The following is a 20,695-nucleotide window of genomic DNA, read 5'->3' as shown; positions in this document are numbered from 1 at the left end:
CTACTTTCTCTCTGTCAAATGAATAAAATCTTTTAAAAAATTTTTTTAAATATATATATTAAAAATGAAAAATTATAAGTTTTTTTAAAAATAAAAATATTGGGGCACCTGGGTGGCTCTCTCTGCTTCAGCAGGGAGCCTGTTTCCCCCACTCTCTCTCTCTCTGCCTGCCTCTCTGCCTACTTGTGATCTCTGTCTGTCAAATAAATAAGTAAAATCTTAAAAATAAAAATATTTAGGGGCACCTGGGTGGCTCAGTGGGTTAAAGCCTCTGCCTTAGGTTCAGGTCATGATCTCAGGATCCTGGGATCAAGCCCCTCATGGGGCTCTCTGCTCAGCGGGAAGCCTGTTTCCCTTCCTCTCTCTCTGCCTGCCTCTCTGCCTACTTGTGATCTTTGTCTGTCAAATAAATAAATAAAATCTTTTAAAAAATAAATAAATAAAAATAAAAATATTTAAAATATTTAAAAATAAATAAATAAAATAAATTTTTTAAAAAGAGACAGATAACCTAAATGCTCCTATATCTATCAAAGAAATTCCAGTATCCCCAATTGTGTGAATTCACTCTTTACACTATTCAAGCCATTTATGGTTATCTTTCCATAATCAAAGTCCCATCTGGACTACTAATTAGGAAACACTTAAGTCTTAACCTTTCTACAGCCTTGTTTCTGCAAATGTAAAATGAAAGGATTAACACACTTCTTCCTATTCCAAAACTCTGTGATGTTAATCTACCAAGTCCTTCCAAGTTACCGAGGGTTCAAGTTATCTGTTAAAAGTATTCCTCGACTATTCTAATCCTGAGGGAACTATTCTTAGCCTATATAAATCCATAAGTTTACTGTCTATACTTCTCATTTACTTACTGTTACTACCTAATCTCTCCAACTAGATTATAAATTCTTGTTTTTTTAAAGATTTTATTTATTTATTTGACAGACAGAGATCACAAGTAGGCAGAGAGGCAGGCAGAGAGAGAGAGAGAGAGAGAGAGAGAGAGAAGGAAGCAGGCTCCCTGCTGAGCAGAGAGCCCGATGCGGGGCTCAATGCCAGGACCCTGAGATCACGACCTGGGCCAAAGGCAGAGGCTTTAACCCACTGAGCCACCCAGGCGCCCCTAGATTATGAATTCTTTACTGGTTAGGAATGAGTCTCCTATTTGTCTTCTTCACAGCTCCTAGTATAGTACCTGGCACATGGGAGAAACTCAACAAACATTTAATTTATTAAAAAATGAGTAAGTCGGGCGCCTGGGTGGCTCAGTGGGTTAAGCCGCTGCCTTCGGCTCAGGTCATGATCTCAGGGTCCTGGGATTGAGTCCCATATCGGGCTCTCTGCTCAGCAGGGAGCCTGCTTCCTCCTCTCTCTCTCTGCTTGCCTCTCTGCCTACTTGTGATCTCTCTCTCTGTCAAATAAATAAATAAATAAAATCTTAAAAAAAAAAAATGAATAAGTACTTCACACCTTGATTGTTTGTTGCCACTTGAGGTAATCTTTCCATTTACCTTATGTGCTTCAGGGGTGGGGGTATGAGAGCTTAACTGTACAACAGCATTATTATAAGCATAGGTTCTTTAGAGGGGCTTTTTAAAAATATACACACATAAAAAGTGAGTTCATAGGGCTTTTCTCCCTCATTTATTTTCTTTTTTTTTTTTTTTTTTTTTTTTTTTATTTTTTTTTTTTAAAGATTTTATTTATTTATTTGAGAGAGACAGTGAGAGAGAGCATGAGCTAGGAGAAGGTCAGAGAGCGAAGCAGACTCCCCATGGAGCTGGGAGCCTGATGTGGGACTCGATCCCGGGACTCCAGGATCACGCCCTGAGCCGAAGGCAGTCGTCCAACCAACTGCGCCACCCAGGCGTCCCTCCCTCATTTATTTTCTGACCCCATTTTCATGGCTTCCTTGGCGCAAAGGTGCACAAAAAGCATATATTCTGAAGAAACTGTCTGAAATGGCTCTAAGAATTCTTTTTCGATCAAAGTTACAGCTCAAACTCTTAATTCGAAAGTAGTCTTTGCATTTATTTCTTAAATCCATTACATTACCTGTATCCAATGCAGAAGTCCACTTATACACTGTAATTAAGAGTCTATACAATTATCTATAAAACAGATTTTCTACTATGCCTCTTCCAAATCATGTATAAATATATAAGACAATCTAAGCATTGATTTTGGGGTATCATGAAATTAATAATTCTCTACCCACAAATATTTAACTATTACTCTCTCCTTATAAGCTATTCTCAGTATCAAATATTTTGTTCTTTTAGCTTAGTCTCAATTAACAGGTCTTACTTCATTTTCATGAATAACTAATTCAAAAGCTGTAACATAATTATTGTCAAATCATAGTCTACAATAAAAAATTTTATTAGTTTCCAAAACAAAGTTAATTTATCAGTTTTATTATTTCATAAAATTTTTCTACTACTTTTTACTTATCTTACATTATTATACTTACCTTCATTGGCATAAGTGCAAGGAAATCTGTGATGAGATTATGGATTCTACGGATATAAAATTCCTCCTGATAGAAGTTTTCTGATACCACTACCGATTCAGTGAGGAATAAGAAAACATTGTCAGCAATTGCGAGCTCTGCCATTGCTTCATCTGCTTCTGTGAATTCAGCCAGGGCTGGAAATACATTAGGAAAACAGCATGGAGAAAAGTTATTAAACTAAATTATACATCTCAGAATACTCTGTTGATGTTTCAAAACTCAGGTATCTTCTCAACCTTCAAGCATGTGCTATGCACAAAATAAGACTGTATTATTGTAACTGCCTCAAAAATTCAAAAGAGCTACTGAAAAAGTACATTAGAAAACCACATGCTCAGGGCACCTGGGTGGCTCAGTCAGTTAAGCATCTGCCTTCAGCTCAGGTCACAATCCCAAGGTCCTGGTAGCAAGTCCCAAAACAGGCTCTCTGCTCAGCAGGAAGTCTGCTTCTCCTTCTCCCTCTCTTCCCTCACCACCCCCCATATCTTGTGTACATGCACATTCTCTCTCTTTCTCAAATAAATAAGATCTTTAAAAAAAAAAAAAAAAAGTGCTCTTCACAGCAACATCATGAGCAATAAAAAATTACTTCAGAGATATATTATGTAACACTGATATAGTCAGGGAGTTATTATCAAAACATGAACATATGAAAATGATGTTAAGGCTTTAACCTCAGAGAGATGAACTAGATCACTCAGAAAAAGTCATCACAGCTCATAAGTGAGACCAAGACCTGAACACGACCACATTAAGTAACTCATCTAATTTGATAACAAAGTAATAAAAATTGAAAAGCTAAACCTTCACCTAAAGACAAACTGGTCTACTTGTAACTTCTTTTAGCTTTTAGTTTAAAAAAATTCAAACAGGTATATGAATATAGACCAATATAATGAACCACCACAAACCCCATTAGCTAACTTCGACGTTACACATTTATGATCGTAAATCATGTAGACCTCCATGCGTTCCCAAAGGAGATTAAAGCAAATGCCAGATAATTTAACACTTCATTTGTAAGTGCTTCAGTATACAACTCAAAAGAATACTTTAAAAACAAAAGAAAAATTGGGTGCCTGGGTGGTTCAGTGGGATAATCATCTGCCTTCAGCTCAGGTCATGATCCCAGGGTCCTGGGATCAAGCACCGCATCAGGGTCCCTGCTCAGCAGGAAGCCTGCTTCTCCCTCTCCCTCTGCCACTTCCCCTGCTTGTTCTCTCTCTCATAAATAAATAAAATCTTTTAAAAAATAAAGAAAAAGAAAAAGAAACCATTACATACCAATAACATTATACCTTAATACCATTATATCTTAAAAAAACAATTTCTCAGTATCAAATATCCACATAGGAATCAAATTTACAACTATCCCATAAATGTTATAAAAGATTTCAGTTTGGTTTTTTGCTTTTTGCCTTTTTGAGCAATTTGTTTGCTTGAATCAGGATTCAAATAAGATCTACAGATTATGTTTGAGTTATAAACCTCTAGACTCCTCCTTTATCTTTTTGACACTGCCCTTTATTCACTATAGACACTGGACTTTTATGCTATAGTTTCTACAATGTGGTTTGATACCCATCCCAGTGGTATAGTTAACATACTCCTCTGTCTGGTTACACGAAAAAATTGGTAGTTTGATTTAAAGACTTGATCTGACTTACATTCAATTTTGTTGGTAAAAGTATGTCACAGGTGCTACTGTGTCCTTCCATCAGGAAATACATTGTTGCTTCCTTCTTTTAAAACATAAAACTGCTAGTTACTTTGAGGTAATCTGGCTTTGGAAAAGAATTACTATGTAGTTCTTTCTACTTGAGCATCATTAAGACCAAATACAAGTGTGCTACTCAAAGTACACTTTCATTGCCTTGAAAAGGGTCAGGAAAAGATACAAGCCAAGAGTTTCAACCAGAGGAAAACAGATGCGTTTTTATGTTTTATTTTGCATTTTGAAATAAAGGCTGCTTATCTACGGATACCATACCTACCCCTTGAGAATGAAATAGTTTAATTCTTTATGACTAATACTTATTATTAAAATTACTAATTAAATACTAGTAACAATGACTCATTACAAATCTTCACTTGAACTCAGAAATACTGGAATTGAAATCACATGATGATCAATTCTATTTCAATCTAGATCAATTCTATCTAATGTCTATTACTTGAAGACTATTTATTTAGGTAATAAAGCAGCATTAATATATTAATGTAAATTGAGTGTTAATGCCTAAAACGTTTTTTGAAATTTTGAAGTTTAATAAAGTTTCAAACACTATAATTTAGTGAACATGCTTGCTAAATTCTTCAGAAGTCTATGAAGACAGTAGTAACTAATTCTTCAAAATTCCTATTTTATTAAAATTTGTCTGGGGTGCCTGGGTGGCTGTGGGGTAAGCATCTGCATTCGGCTCATGATCCCAGGATCATGGGATGGACCCCCTCACCAGTCCTGCTCCTTGTTCAGCAGAGAGCCTGCTTCTCCCTCTCCCCCTCCCCTTGCTGTGTTCCCTCTTTCTCTTTGTGTCAAATAAATAAAATCTTCAAAATTATTTTCTTGAGATACCACTATTTCAAACTTTACACTCAAGGAAAAAAAAGAAGCCAAAAGAATCACTGGCTCTAAGGGAAATATTTCGTAAAAGTTCTTCCGGGAGACAGGGAAAAACTGTGTATTTCACCACATTCCAAAGCTTCATTTAATGCAACTCTAGATACCGTCCTGTACTCATGCTTATATATATCAAAGATAATACCTCTCTCAAAATACCATTAATGTTGATAAGTTCTTTCTCGTAACTAAATTACCCACAATCAATTTACCTGTCACATCAGGTAGCTGAGATATTCCTCTCAATGCCAGTGCCCAGGCAAGTCTAACAGTGGCTTGCAGCCCAGGCAGTTTCCAAAGCTGTGAGTCCTGAAGGCGGGAGTGAATTGTTGCGATGTACTGTCTTTCTGTCAGCAAAGGAAGCTGATGAATCATATCTGAAAACACAAAAATCGACCACTATACTGAAAAGTGGAGAAATTCTCACTTTTTTTTTTTAAAGATTTTATTTATTTATTTGACAGAGAGAGATCACAAGTAGACAGAGAGGTAGGCAGAGAGAGAGAGAGGGAAGCAGGCTCCCTGCTCAGCAAAGAGCCCGATGCAGGACTCGATCCCAGGACTCTGAGATCATGACCTGAGCTGAAGGCAACTGCTTACCTTACCACTGAGCCACCCAGGCGCCTGAGAAATTCTCACTTTTGATAGACAGGAATAATGTCTAAAAATCAGAAAATCAGAGTACTTTTTTTTTTTTTTTTTTTTTAGAAAATCAGAGTACTCTTATCAAATAACTGTGACTAATTAACATTAATGTTTGACAAATCAAAAAAAATATTCCACCGCAAAAATCATATGCAAACTCAAAGTGGCAATTGACAATAATTCTAAATTTTAGTTCTATTTTTTTCCATTTTTTTAATAAGTGTACTACAAAACTTTTAAAAAACAGTTAAAGAGCCACTCATTTCTCCTGTATTTAAATTCTTAAAACATATTGGGGCAACTGGCTGGCTCAGTCTCTTGATCTTGGGCTTCTAAGTTCAAGCTCTACATTTGGTGTAGAGATTACTTAAAAATAAAGACTTTAGGGATGCCTGGGTGGCTATGATGGTTAAGCCTCTGCCTTCGGTTCAGGTCATGATCTCAGGGTCCGGGGATCGAGCCCTGCATTGGGCTCTCTGCTCAGCAGGGAGCCTGCTTTCCCAGCTCTCTCTGCCTGCCTCTCTGCCTACTTGTGATCTCTCATTCTGTCAAATAAATAAAATATTTTTTAAAATAAATAAATAAAGGCTTTAGCTTGCTCTCTCTCTCTCTGCCATGTGAGGATACAGCGTGGTCATCTGCAAGCCAGGAAGACAGCCTTCATCAGGACCTGACCGTCCATGTTGGCATCTTGATCTTTGACTCTCCAGCCTCCAGATCCACCTGGGTGGCTTAGTGTGTTAAGCACCCGGCTCTTCATTTTGGCTCAGGTCACAATCTCAGAGTCATGAGATCAAGCCACTCTGTGCTGAGCATGGAGCCTGCTTAAGAGTCCCTTCTCTTGGGGCACCTGGGTGGCTCAGTTGTTAAGGATCTGCCTTCAGCTCAGGTCATGATCCCAGGGTCCTGGGATCAAGCCCCACATCGGGCTCCCTCCTTAGTGGAAGCCTGCTTCTTCCTCTCCCACCCGCCCCCCCAGCTTGTGTTTCCTCTCTCGCTGTGTCTCTGTCAAATAAATAAAGAAAATCTTAAAAAAAAAAAAAAAAAAAAGTCCCTTCTTTTCCTCTCCCTCTGTCCCCACCACGGCTTATGCACTTTCTAAAAAAATAAAACATAAAATCTTTAAATCAATAAATAATAAAATACAAATCAATGTCATTTAAATATTAAGAAAGATATAATTTGGGGCACCTGGCTGGCTCAGTTGGTGGAGTATATGACTCTTGATCTCAGGGTTGTGAGCCTGAGCCCCATGTTGGGTATAGGGGTTACTTAAAAATAAAATCTTAAAAAAAAAAAAATTTTTTTACTAGATAAATAAATGCCTCAATTTAAAATACCAAGCAAAAACTGGCCAAAACAAAGATCCAAATTGCAAACAAGTATCCAAGTATCTATTCTGATTATAACAAATGAAATTGCTAAATAATAATAATTTTTAATTTACAGTTCAATTATACTAGGGTACTTCAAACAAGCACAGGATTCTGAAAAAATACTAGAATGGGAAACACCACTAACACCTAAGAATTCATTTATTTTACTTCATTATTTTCTTGTATTTCCTTCTGTTGTCAGTGGTTCCCAACCTTTAACCAAGAACACATTCATTATTTAATTTCCTGTATTTTACGTCTTCATCTACAACTATACATGCACTAATAATTCACTTCTCCCATTTATTAATCAAACATATACACAAAAAAACAGCAAGAAATTACAATTAAAATGAGATAATATTAGCATTCTAAATTGATTAAAATTGCAACCTAATACAAAACCTTCCATTTTAGCCTATGAGACCTTCTAGGCATTTCATTTTGCTTTTGAAAGTCCCACTTAGCAGCTTCCATTAACACAGTCTACCCCTACTTAATTCTGTGCTTCATTTCATTCAAGACAGGATGTCTGACAAATGCAGTAACTGGCAGCATTCCTAAATGTGCACAGGGCCCACTAGTCTGTGACAGGCAAAGCATTGTGTGACAGTGTGACTGGAGGAAAGGGGTACTTATGTTTTCCATAAGCCTTTCCCAATGCCTAAGGATGGTCACCAAATATGACTGGAAAATGTCTATTCTCCTTATATACCTACTGAGAGAACATGCTGATGATACAATCAAAAGTGGACAGGGGATAACTGTTCAAATAAGTACGAGTATCTATGATGTTAAAAGGCAATAATCTTCCAATAATCTTGGAGAATCATTTTTAAGATCCTCATTTCTAAGCAGTAACTATAATGTCACCAAGTGACAACATAAATTAAAGAGGATATATTACTAAAAATGATAATTATCCTCCCTTAGAATGTTTGCATGAAAGATTTGAAATGTGAATAATATGGAAATGAATAAGCAATTAATTAGGAATGCAGAACTCATGACATATATTACCTAACTTTTACCACTCCCCTATTCCAAAACTGAAAGGACAACAGAGATATCTAACAGGGTGCATATCCATAAAATGTGATCTTATATCTCAATATTCAAATACCGATGAATTACACACACAGGAATACAGGAATAAAATACATAATTTTTTATTTTAGTAGTTAAAATAATGTCCTACTTAAACGTTACCTCCACAATTTAATCTGATTTTTTAAAAACAAAGACAATAGTAGTACAGAATTCAATACCGTCTCGTTCCTCTGTGCTTTGTTCTATAAAACTGATATCAAAGCAGTACAGAAGCGCCATAAGAAGAGCCAGATTCACTGCATCCAACGAGCCATTAGCCTCAAGTGTCACTTTTTCCAAATGTCCAATAAGAAGTAGAGTGTCATCTTTGCCTAAAGGTGACTGACAAGCCCAGGCAAAAAGGCTTTCTGCCAGAGACTGCCTGCATTCCTTGATGAGATCAGAAACCTAGAGATAAAAATGTACGATTATCAGTATACGTAAATCACAGTGAAGGCCTGGTATTATTTCAAAAAGTAAACTACCAAAAAAAAAAAGTAAACTACCTTTTACAAAGCTAACTAACTAAATAAATCTATCTGAATCCACAAGTAACTCTAAAATCTCACGTCTAGAATTCTAAACAAACCCTATTATTAATTCCTTATTTTATATTCCAACCTCCCTATGCAATGACCAGTTCCTTCAAGAGTTCATTCCAGAAAGAGCTACAATAGCACATAAGAGACTAGAAAGAAGTGGAAACAGTTGTAAGTCAATTTTGGATACAAATACCCACATATTTCAATGGGCATTAGCAATTTTCCTGTGCCTGTGTTAGAATGTTCTAAATACTATGACATTTCTGCCTGAGATCTGACACAGATGACCATGAACTGATGACATTGAACCCTTGCCTCTTTTCGGTGTTTTTCACTGCCCAAACCTCTCTCTCGCTGTAGTTTCTCAAACTCATTGTTCACATCAATCTGTGACACCAGAGTAAGGACTTTGTAAGTCAATCCTTGCTCCATCAGCTCCTCTGTGAAGCGTGTTGTCATGGAAACCAGCTCTGGACTGTAATGAAAAGAAATCAATGGAGAAAGTTACAAGGAATAGTCACATCTATGCTTCATCATACAGATACAGCAGTTGTTCTTGACAATAATGTTTCATTACTGGAAAAGAAACAGAATGAATTATAACTCAGCTCTTTCCATCCTTGCTATATAATTAGGTGTCAATAAACTTCTAACCATAAATTATTTTTTATTTGTAAACAAAATAAAGCAGCTTTAATCTGTCAATCTTTATGGAATACTCAGTTATATTACTGATTTTATTTAAATTATACACACTAAAAGGAGAAATTTTTTGTTATTTCTAATAATTAAAATAATAATCTGTCAAGTAATTTCCAAAAAAGCTCTGAAATCCTAAGAAGCGAACAGACCTGAGTTCGAGGGTCCATGTTTTGCCTCGTCTAGACTGTACCAAGGCTTTCAGGGAGTTTGCGATGCACCGTTTTCCATCCCAGTATAAAAGAACAGCTACTAATCCTCTGGTGAGACCAGGAAAATGTGGCTGTTGGTGCTCTCCTAGAAAAGGGAGTTAAGAAATAATTTGGTAAGTATGTGTTTAGGAGGAGACAAAAATTACCATACCAATGTTCAGTTCAGAGAAATCACCGAATTTCAGGGTTCTAGAGGACCGTAGGACTCCTCTACTTCAAACACTGTTTTCCTCCTCCCACATCTTCAAGAAGCCATCCAATCTGTGCTGGAACACCAGCACTGACTCGGAACTCACTGTCTCCCAAACTCTCAGTTTCACCTTCATCTACGATTTCCACATGCTGGTCTCACTTGGTCCACTGAATCTAATGATATTTAATGCCCATTTCCCCTCTTTCACACGAGATCTTTCAAATGTTTGGAAGGTTTTTTCCCCTGAGTTTTCTCTGGAAAGTAAATAATCTATTCCTACGTTTCTAGTTCACTCACCCTTTTAACTGTTCGCCTTTGAATAAGTTCCACTTTTGTCTTTTTTAGTTTTGGTTTCATTTCCTGAGTCTGGTTGTCTTCTCCCCAAAACCCAATCACTCCACTTTCTCCTGTCCCCAAATTCATCTCATGGTTCACACCTCTGTACAGGCCATTTTGTGCCTGGATGCCTTTCGTCCTCCTGAGCACATACATATTCCATGTGACATGTGTCTACTCAGATTTCAACATCTAGTTCAGTCCTCATGAACTTTGTGAAGACTTCTCTGTACATCCTGAGGTCAATTTAATCCCTCTGCCTCTGGACCATACTAAATCTTGCATAAACTGGCATCAAGGCACTTTAATGTATAATTACTTGTCTCCATGTTCTTCTCAATTACTAGACTATGAGCTCCTTTACACTAGTTGAAGTTCCATTTGTGTTTCTATCCCTGGAGTCTTAATGCAGTGCCTAGCCCATGATAAACATAAAATAAATGTTTGTTAATCAAAGTTCTGAGTTAAACTCAAAACTCAAGCCTATCCAGTTAATATTTCTGTAATAGAGCGGGAAAATTACCTTCCTTCTTCTCAATAACATACTTCTTTTAATGCAGCCTTAGGTCAAAAAGGATTTTGGAAGCCACATGATAACTTTAAACATATGAGACTTTCTTGGGGCACCAGGGTGGCTCAGTCGGTTAAGTGCCCAACTCAGGTTTCAGCTCAGATCATGATCTCATGGGTTGGGATTGAGCCTCTTGTGGGGCTCCATGCTCAGTGCAGAATCTGCTTGAGATTCTCTCCCTCTGCCCCTCCCCCCATTGACATGCACACACACTCCCTCTTTACATGTAACTAATCTGCTTAAAGTCCCTGTCAGCAATTTCCCACTGCAATTAGAATAAAATCCAAGTAATTTGCCTTGCCTACAAGACTGAATATAATCAGATTCCTGCTCTCTTCCTTAACTTCCTTCGCTCTCCCCTGTCTTTATGAGGCTCCTTCATCTTCTTACCCACCGTCTCTTTATTCTTTAGTGTGCCTTTGGTGTAACCTCAAGCACCTGCTGTTTGCTCTGCCTGGGTCACTCTTCCCCAACAACTCTGGTACCTTGTCATCATTCAGGTCTCAGGTTAAGTGTCCCAGAGAAGCCTTCTCTAAGTATCCTATTTAGAGTTGCCCCCCAGAAGCTCCCATATCTCTATATCACCACCTTTTTAAATTTTCTTCCTAGCGCACAGAATTACTAAAATTATCTTATTTCTAACCTATTCATTATCTGAATCACCTTCTCAAAAAGAACTCCAAAAAAGCAGTGAACTTACTTTCTTACTCATTACGTGACAATAAATTCTTTGTGCCATAAAATTTGTGAGGTGCAGTCAACGATACTTTGCTAATAAATTACCATGGAAAAGCCTATTTTAAAACAGTTAAATTACCTTTAACAATTCCAATCACTAAAGCCCTCCCATTGGTCAAAGATAAACAGAAGGAGACATTTTGAATATGGTTTTTCAACTAAACTACTTTGGAATCTAAATGATACAACACTTGAAACCCTGAGTGGATGATTTTATAATTTTGTACTACCTTACGACAGATTCAGTTAAATGTCAACCTACCGGCAAGGAGAAGCTCAACAGCTGCCAATTCTCCAATATCAAAAAGGTCACTAAGGATAAAGGCCTCTTTAATGAGCTGTTCAGGAAGAAGTCGGGTTCCCTGTTGACCCTGGATAGCGACTCCCTCTGTACTGGCCTTCTGAACCTTTTCGTGCTGTTGGACATTTTTTGGCTACAATGGTAAAAATAAATAAAATCATGGAATGAAAATCATATACTGGAGACAAGGTCTTAAATTATTACCTAAAGAAGGTAATTCGTGACAGGTAACATGATGCAAGAAGTACTGCTTATCAGACAATCTACCATTAGACCTTTAAGACAGGACACTTCCTATTACCTTCAACACTTATGCTGTTACTATCTTCTTAAAAACTGCTTCTGCTAAACTCTGAAATACAAAATGTTGAGAAAGCAAACCAAATAATACACTATTTTTCAAATTTGTAAAGAACATTTCTGATTATATATTTCATAAATAAAAACAATATGGTCTTCAAGTGAGAAATAACAAATAGATACATGAATTGTTGAATCAATTAGGAAGGCTAAGGATAGTTTATTAATATATTACGTAAAATGTAGTCTTAGTCCCAAAGGTCTTACTAGGTTCAAATATTTAACAAATGACATATGGTATAGAATTACTTGATGGATCATAAAATTTTAGAAATGTACATCTTATAAAAGGCCATATCAGTCACTTAATCCAACTCCTCTACTAACAGATGGAAAAGCGGACACCTGGGTGATGCAGTCGGTTAAGCGTCCAACTCTTTAGTTTTGGCTCAGGTCGCAATCTCAGGATCATGAGATCAAGCCCTACACTGTGCTCCAGCCTCCGTGTACCCTCAGTGCGGAGTCTACCTCAGATTCTCTCTCCCCTCCTTCTGCCCCTCCTGCTCACGCTCACTTGCGCACATGCGCTCTCTCTCTCTTCTTAAAAAATGAAATAAATCTTTGAAAGAAAAAAAAAAAACAGACAGATGGAAAAGCTGATGCCAAGATAAGTCAGGTGACATCTGGTGCACATACAGCTCTAGTGGTAGAGCCAAGACTAGAACTCAGCTCACATAGCCCCCAGCTAGAGCTCTTTCTACTAAAGACATCAAGAAAGGGGGCGGAAAAAAAGCTAAAAAGCAAAAGGCCATTTCTGGTAAGACAAACAGTTCTTAGATAGTCTTGTCAGTCTATAAAAAAAAATTATCAAACAGTAAGGAAAAGAATTTCCAAATATAAATTCCCTCCACTGAAGTACTCCATTCCTGGTTGAAAAGGATTTCAAGATGCGGTGATTAATGACACGCGAGAATTAATTAGTTCAGCTAATACAACTTACATAACATTATAAAGAGTTAAAATGTTGAACCTGGAAACAAACAAAATAATCAACCTTACTGAACTTAGGTATATTAACTATAGGTCAGAAATTCCAAGGAGGCTCTAAAAAAAAAAAAGAAAAAGAAAAAGAAATTCCAAGGAGGCTCATATTTCTGGAATATACTAAACCTTCTAAATTGCATTCAAATATTGCTAAGCTATCTCCCCGCTAGAGATAAGTACAGTATAACATCTGTGGAGAACAAAAAGAGATAACAGCTGCTTCTAGGAAAAATTACATTCATAGAGAAAACTTGAGCCAAGGACTATACAAGTTATGTATTTCATTCACATGCATTAAGAATTTACTTCCTTGTCAACATTTAAAAAAAAAACATATCCAAGAAGTAAAAAAGAAAATTTCCTACTGGGTTTCTGAACAGTGAGATGAAGTCAGGTTTGTGTTTCTTCAAAATCATGTCAAGAAGGTGGACGGCTTCAGGTTGTCTTCTCCAAAGAGCATTTCCCACTGTTTGCCAAATGTCTTTGTAAGGACCCCAGAGACTGGCAGCTTCAGGAAAAAATAAATGAAACAAGCATCAAATAAAACATACATGTGGAAAATAGCAAAGTTACTGTCCATACATTTCAATTTGGTCACCATACCTACTTTAAAATATACAGAGTTCTACATACAAATCAAACATTAATATAAAAGCATACATATCAGCCTTCTCAAGCAACAATAAAAACATCATTCTACTTAACTTAATATAACATAAAGTAAATCCTGACTTTAAACTGGAGTATCTGCTATGGTTTTGCCACTTTATCAGCTGTGTGACAGGGAGCAAGGAAACAATCTCTTTGAACTTCAGTTTCTGTACATAAATAATACAGCTATCACCTACATCATAGGGTTGAACAGATTAAATGATATAAACTAGATGAAACACACAACACAGTGCCTGGCATACTGTAGGCACTCAATAAATACAAGTGTTTTCTAGCCTCCCTATCATCCAAATAAAAGCAGGAGTAGAGGCAAAAAAGATTAGATTTTGTAAAACTTAGCAGCTGAAAAAAAGCACTTTATTTTGGCAGGAATATTAGCTATTAAAATTCAACGTAGAGGGGCAGTTGGGCGGCTCAGTCGGGTAAAGCCTCTGCCTTCAGCTCAGGTCATGATCCCAGGGTCCTGGGATAGAGCCCTGCATTGGGCTCTCTGCTTAGCAGGGAGCCTGCTTCTTCCTCTCTCTCTGCCTGCCTCTCTGCCTACTTGTGATTTCTGTCAAATAAATAAACAAAATTTTTAAAAAAATCAACATAGAAATATGAAACACTTCTATAAATTTATATAAAAAGGATCACATTTTGATTTGTAAAGGTAATAATAGGAAGCAATACTGAGCTTCTGGTAGGTGCTACTGAGCATGGTTCTAAGCTTGTCACACATATTATTTTATTTCAGAACACTGTGAGGACAGCACTACGTTTTCCTCCATTTTATAGATACAGAAATTGAGGCAGAGAGGTCAAGAAACTCACCCAAGGCCACACTGGATAGGTGGGTCATGAACCCAGGCAGTTTATCATCAAAATGTGCCTTAACTGCTGAATTATACTGTCTCTATACGTAACACTTGGAAAACGAAAAAAGATTTGGGATAATACAGGTATTTCTGAAACATCCAGTAAGCGAAGAAATGAAGATCACAACATCTAGACATACCTAGGTGAATTCAACTAAACTCAGCCAAATTCACTTATCTAAGCCCTTAAATAATAAAATATTACAGAGAAAAAGAGAAACAATTTGATCTTTAAAAACTCACAATTAAGTTTTACAGACAAAGCATACTTAAGTGAAAAATTTCAATAACAATACAAAAAAGTGAATATGGTTGTTGCCACAAAAGATAATTTTTAAGGGATGGCTATACTTGTACAGCAATTTGGGGAAAATCGGGGTGACAAAGAGTAGCCAAGGGAAAGTAGGAGCTAAGGCTCAAAGACAGACATGAAAGTGTAAAAGAGAATTCACAGAGCCATAGTGACATTACAGACTGGTAACTTTCAAACTATTTCCACTATAACCCATGGTAAGAAATATTGTATATCTCAATCCAGTACACACTTATGTGCAAAACAAAAAGTTGTATATAAAATACTAATATTCACTCACTGTATCAGTGCATTCCAAATTTTTTATCCTGTTCACTATTTTATTCACTATATAAAATCACTATATTTGGGGCGCATGGGTGGCTCAGTGGGTTAAAGCCTCTGCCTTCAGCTCAGGTCATGATCCCGGGGTCCTGGGATGGAGAACCACGTCAGGCTCTCTGCTTGGCAGGGAGCCTGCTTCCCTTCCTCTCTCTCTACTTGCCTCTCTGCCTACTTGTGATCTCTGTCAAATAAATAAATTTTTTAAAAAATCTAAAATTACTATATTTATTTTAGACCCACTGTTTGAATAACACTCCCTGAAGACCCAAATTTCTGTTTGCAAACAATCAAATATGGTACCTATATGTGTTTATAAAGACTCTGAAAGGGAAACTAGTCAAAACCAGTCACTCCAAAAACGTGGAACTTATCTATAGCCTAAACTATTAAGGGTTGTCTGTAAACATGCTTAACTGCTGTCTGAGAAAAACACAAATCCAAATAAACCTACCAGGGCAGGGAAGGCAGATTCTGCTAAGCACAGAGTCTACTTGAGATTCTCTCTCTCCCTCTCCCTGGCCCTCCCCCCAACTACCCCCACCTCACATGCACACACATTCTCTCTCTCAAAAAAAAAAAAAGAAAAAGAAAAGAATAAATTAAAAAACCTACCAGGGCAGTAAGATGGCATAATAATGTAACCTAATTAAATATGTTAAGTGTTCATTGTCCTATGAACAGTGTTATCAGAAAAAGGCAATGCATTGGGGAAAATTTTTTTTCAGGGGGAATGTGCTGGGAGAGGACAGACTAGTCAAACCAGATCATTCATTCACTCAACAAGTATTTACTGAGGGCTTTCCATGTGCCAGGGACTATCAACCAAGCAAGACAAACAGGATCCCAGTCCTCATGGAACTTTGAGATTGACACAGAGAAAGACGTTAAACATAGAATTCAGAAAACAATTACCAGTATAATAAAAGATGATGAAGTACAGAGTGCTAGGAGAATGTATAAAAGGGAGAACCTAGCCTAACCTAATCTGAAGATCAGGGCAGGAAGCCATAGGTCACTGGTGTGGGGACCTGGGGGATGGGAATCAGCAGGTCCAGACTTCATATCAACAGCAATCTACTCCCTGCTTTGCTTCCATTTTTGCCAATCTTCTGATTAAAAAATATACCTTGTCATATAAATTTCTAGAGTAAAAAATGTGCTAACGAACCAACAAGAGTACCAGTACAGATACACTTCCCGTTAAAGATCAATAAATTGAAATACTACTTTACATATCTGTCTTTTCTGAATCTTATTAAAGAAAATCAATTGCTAGGATCCAGTCAACTCTGGATACACTAAGAGTTCAGTCCTGCCAAAATGAGAACCTAACCCCTGGATCCTACTGACAGCCAGTGACATACTAACTAGTTGGATGGTAACCAGTTAACTTCCCTAGAGGTCATTTTCTTGGCCCTCTCTAACGGCAAAAATAGAGTAGGTTTGAGTCCAAGAGCAATTTTTCCTATTAGTAAATAGGAAAGTTCCAAGTAGTAGATGAAAAAATGAAATGGGTACTATAGGGCAATGGTGTGGTTTCTGGACTAAATAGAATCACAGAAGTGTCAGGAACCAAAGATGACAGGTAAGTAAGCTGCTAATAAGGTGACAGAACCTAAAGTAGGATGAGGGCAATAAAAGCACAAGAAAAGGCCTATTAGTAGAAAAGAGCCAGAACTAGCAACTGCTTGGCACAGGGCACAAAACAAAGTATCAAGGAGAGTCTGGATGGCTTAGCTGGTAAAGCATGTGACTCTTGATCTCAGGGTTGTCAGTTCGAGCCAGACACTGGGTGTAGAGATTATTTAAAAATAAAATCTTAAAAAAAAAGAAAGAAAGAAAGGCATCAAATACAACTTCTAGGCAAATTTGAAACTTGTCTTACCACAGGTATTTAAAAATTCTGAGCTGATAAAAGTAAATTCTCTTTTTTAACAGTAACAATATATTGAGACACCTGGGTGGCTCGGTTGGTTATTCATTTGTCTGACTCTTGATTTCAGCTCAGGTCATGATCTCAGAGTGGAGGGACTGAGCCCAGAGTGCAGCTCCGCACTCACCAGGGAGTCTGCTTGGGACTGCCTTTCTCTCTTTCTCTCTCTGCCCCTTCCCACCCACCTCCCACCAACCAGGGCACGCACAGGGCACACAGGCACACTCTCTCTCTCTCTCAAATAAAATTAAATAAATATTTAAAAATAAATAAATAAATTGTTAAAATAATAAAGTAACAATATACAACAGAACCTCTGAAGAACCAATAAATTTCTTTGTATTAAACATACTTAGCATTATAAGCTGAGTTACAGAGAAAAATTCTAACCTCCCCCCTTTTATGAAACCAAGAGGCATCCAGTAACTGGTCAAAAACTACCAAAAACCCCATGTATCCTGGCATCCCTAGTCTATCATTAACATCAACACATCACAGAAGGTAACTGCAACAGAGAGTTTTCATTGGCTTGTCTTTGGCTGGCTAATTTTCATAAACACCTTTCTGTGATTACAAATGTAATGAGGCTATAAATTCTTCCAAATTATTAAATATGTATTGATGTATTTTTAACATAAGTGATTAGTTCATTTGAGAAATAAATCTTTAATGTTTAGGAATACCTCCAACAAATCACATTCATTCACTCATTTACCATATACTAGTTACTGGTAAGCTGTAATCATACAGCCAGACGTGAGGGTAATATCTAGTTTGACAAGTGCTATGAAGGAGAGATACTCAGGGCAAGAGATTACAGAATCAGGGAATATGATCAACTCAAGGAGGTCAGAAAAGGGAAGGATTCCTTGAGGAAGTGCTTATTAGTTGAAATCGGAAGGATCAAGAATAGAGTTAAATGAAGGGAGGAAGAAAGAACATCCATCTAGAAAGAGAGGACAGCATGTGGGTTCCCATAGTAAGAGAAAACATTGCCCATTTCTCCCTTCCCTCAGGCAACGAACATTCTTTGTTTCTATGAGTTTGACTACTTTAGGTATCAAAATAAGTGGAATGGGGTGCCTGGATGGCTCAGTGGGTTAAGGCTCTGCCTTCAGCTCAGGACATGATCTCAGAGTCCTGGTTGGAGCCCCACATTGACTCTCTGCTCAGCAGGGAGCCTGCTTTCCCTCTCTCTCTGCCTATTTGTGACCTCTCTCTGTGTCTCAAATAAATAAATAAAATCTTTAAAAAAATTTTTTTTAAATGAGTGGAATCATTCAGTATTTATCTTTTTGTGACGGGCTTACTTCACTTAACACAATGTCCTCAAGATTTATCTGAGTTGTAGTATACGACAGGATTTCCCTTTTAAGGCCAAATAATATCCCACCGTATGTATATACTACATTTTGCTTAGCCACTCATCCACCCATGCACATTCAGGCTGCTACCCTAGGATGTTTAATTAAAAACAAATATATTCTCCTGACTCAGATGCAGAAAATGTTTCCTTTCTGTGTTATCAATTAAACACTCCTGGCACAAAGGCCTTATTATACAATGTATACTCCTTGCAGTTGTTGGTAACTCGCTTTTCTCTGTCCTTCGGTGATTTATGTTTAATGATAGTACCTTGGAATGTGCACTAAAGAACAGTATATAGTGACACATATAAGATCGAAGTCTTGTTTTTAAGATTACATCTGGGTATGAGAAAGGACAGAAATATTTAGAACCTAACTTCATGGCCAGCATTCATATATATGAAAACTCGATGTAATAAAATGCGCTTAAGTAGTTTAAGCACCTAAGACTGGTTTACAGTCATTAGGTGTATAACCCTGGGGACGTTACTTAACTACCTTAAGCTTTTACTTCCCAATCTGTAGACTGGGGTACTTAAACAACAGCTACTCTATTGGTGTACAAAGGGGATTAAATGAGATGATGCAAGTAGGACACTTAGTCCAATGCCTGGGACATACCAGATGCTCAATAACATAATCCTTCATTGTTATAAAATAATTTATTACAGTGTTTCTGAAATGGCTTGATTTGCAAAATTAAGATTTAGACAACTTTACAAGAATATCGGTCCTGTACAAAGCAGAACCAGCACTTTCACCCCTCCAGAAAAAGATCACATGGGGCGGCGGGGGGGGGGGGGATGGGTTGGAGCGCCCAGTAAATATTACTCTTGAGTGAGATTCTCTACCAGCATTTACCACTCAGACATGCTCTTATAATTGAATCTAAGAAGCTAACTGCACCTCATTCTGAGCAGGAAATTCTCCGTTTTCAAGACCATTCTACCCTGTGCAAGACTTTTGGCATCCTTGCCCCGCCCATTAGGCGCCAAGAATTGTGACAATCAAAATGCACCCACTCTTTCAAAAGCCTCTGGGAACGGTACCGCCCAAGGATGAGCATCAGCAAAAGAGAACCCACCCCAAATCCTCCAGTGTCCTTCTACTGCCTTCTTGGTTCTACCTTGCTACCTCTCCAAAGGCAAAGAGGGACGCGCCACAAAGGCAGAGCTCAGAGTCCTCTGCTAAGGCAGTGGCACCCCCTCCCTGCCACCTTCCAGGTTGCAGGCTTCATAATCAAAGACCCTCGCTTCCTACAAGACCGCCCAACATCCATTCATAAGGGGCTGTGCTGGCTACTCTGATGTGGGAGCTTTCGGCCCGTGCTCGTGGCTAAAAATCATCTCGGGTCCTCTGGCCTCACTGCCAGAGACTTGTATATCTTGGCGAAATCCGGGCCAAAGACACATAATGGGGTGGGGAGTTGAAGGGACCAAGCTCAGCCCCGGGCTGCAAGAGACTGCACGCGGGGTTCCAGTGGACCAAGCCTCGGTGCCTGCACACTAAACCCCAACTCGAGGGCTGGAGCTGCAGCGCGGACGCGCGCCATTCAAACTGGGGAGGGGTGGGACTCTAGGCCCAGAGCTAGGGAAAAGCAAGCACAATACTCAAGTGAAGGCCTGATTGCGAGGAACCTCAGAGTCCGGGTCTTTCCCTAAAGAACCAACCGTCGCCCCGCCCGGCTGATTCCTTTCTGCCCCGGCCGCCCTTACCCGAATTTACCGCCAACAGCGTCGCCATCTTGGAGGCGCACTAACGGAGCCCTCCTGCCGCACGAAAGCCCCAGAAAAGGGCGAGGCTGCCCGAAATCATGCCTGAACAGGAAGGTATCACCCTGTCTCGGAATGGCAGTCTCGACGGACTCGGGCGGACAACTTGGAAATCTGCTGTAGGTCGCAGACGTAAATTTTGGCCGCGATATTCTTATTCAAATTAGGCGAGGGCAACCAGCTCAGAAATACGAGGTCCTCGATATGACGTTAGTCGTGCGGTGCATTCTGGGCCTTGTAGTTTCTTTTTAATGATGATTGAAGTTTAAGTGTAAC

General features: G+C 38.3%; 1 protein-coding gene across 1 annotated transcript in view; it reads right to left on the bottom strand.

Moving 5' to 3' along the window:
- NUP205 (nucleoporin 205) overlaps window positions 1-20,405 on the bottom strand; it is an 85,246-nt gene extending 64,841 nt beyond the window's left edge. The window contains exons 1-8 of the mRNA XM_044246638.1: window positions 20,363-20,405; window positions 13,547-13,689; window positions 11,799-11,970; window positions 9,639-9,783; window positions 9,103-9,262; window positions 8,425-8,653; window positions 5,348-5,512; window positions 2,474-2,649 (exon numbers count right to left, since the gene is read on the bottom strand). Coding sequence (XP_044102573.1) covers window positions 2,474-2,649; window positions 5,348-5,512; window positions 8,425-8,653; window positions 9,103-9,262; window positions 9,639-9,783; window positions 11,799-11,970; window positions 13,547-13,689; window positions 20,363-20,390 — 1,218 coding nt within the window. The 5' untranslated portion in view covers window positions 20,391-20,405. The remainder of the gene's footprint in view (window positions 1-2,473; window positions 2,650-5,347; window positions 5,513-8,424; window positions 8,654-9,102; window positions 9,263-9,638; window positions 9,784-11,798; window positions 11,971-13,546; window positions 13,690-20,362) is intronic.
- Between the last annotated feature and the right edge of the window lie 290 nt (window positions 20,406-20,695).

This window comes from Neovison vison, chromosome 4 (genome assembly GCF_020171115.1).
Source record: "Neovison vison isolate M4711 chromosome 4, ASM_NN_V1, whole genome shotgun sequence".
Taxonomy (NCBI): Eukaryota; Metazoa; Chordata; class Mammalia; order Carnivora; family Mustelidae; genus Neogale; species Neogale vison.
The sequence above is the reverse complement of the archived record's forward strand: the minus strand, read 5'-3'. Positions and strand labels throughout refer to the sequence as shown.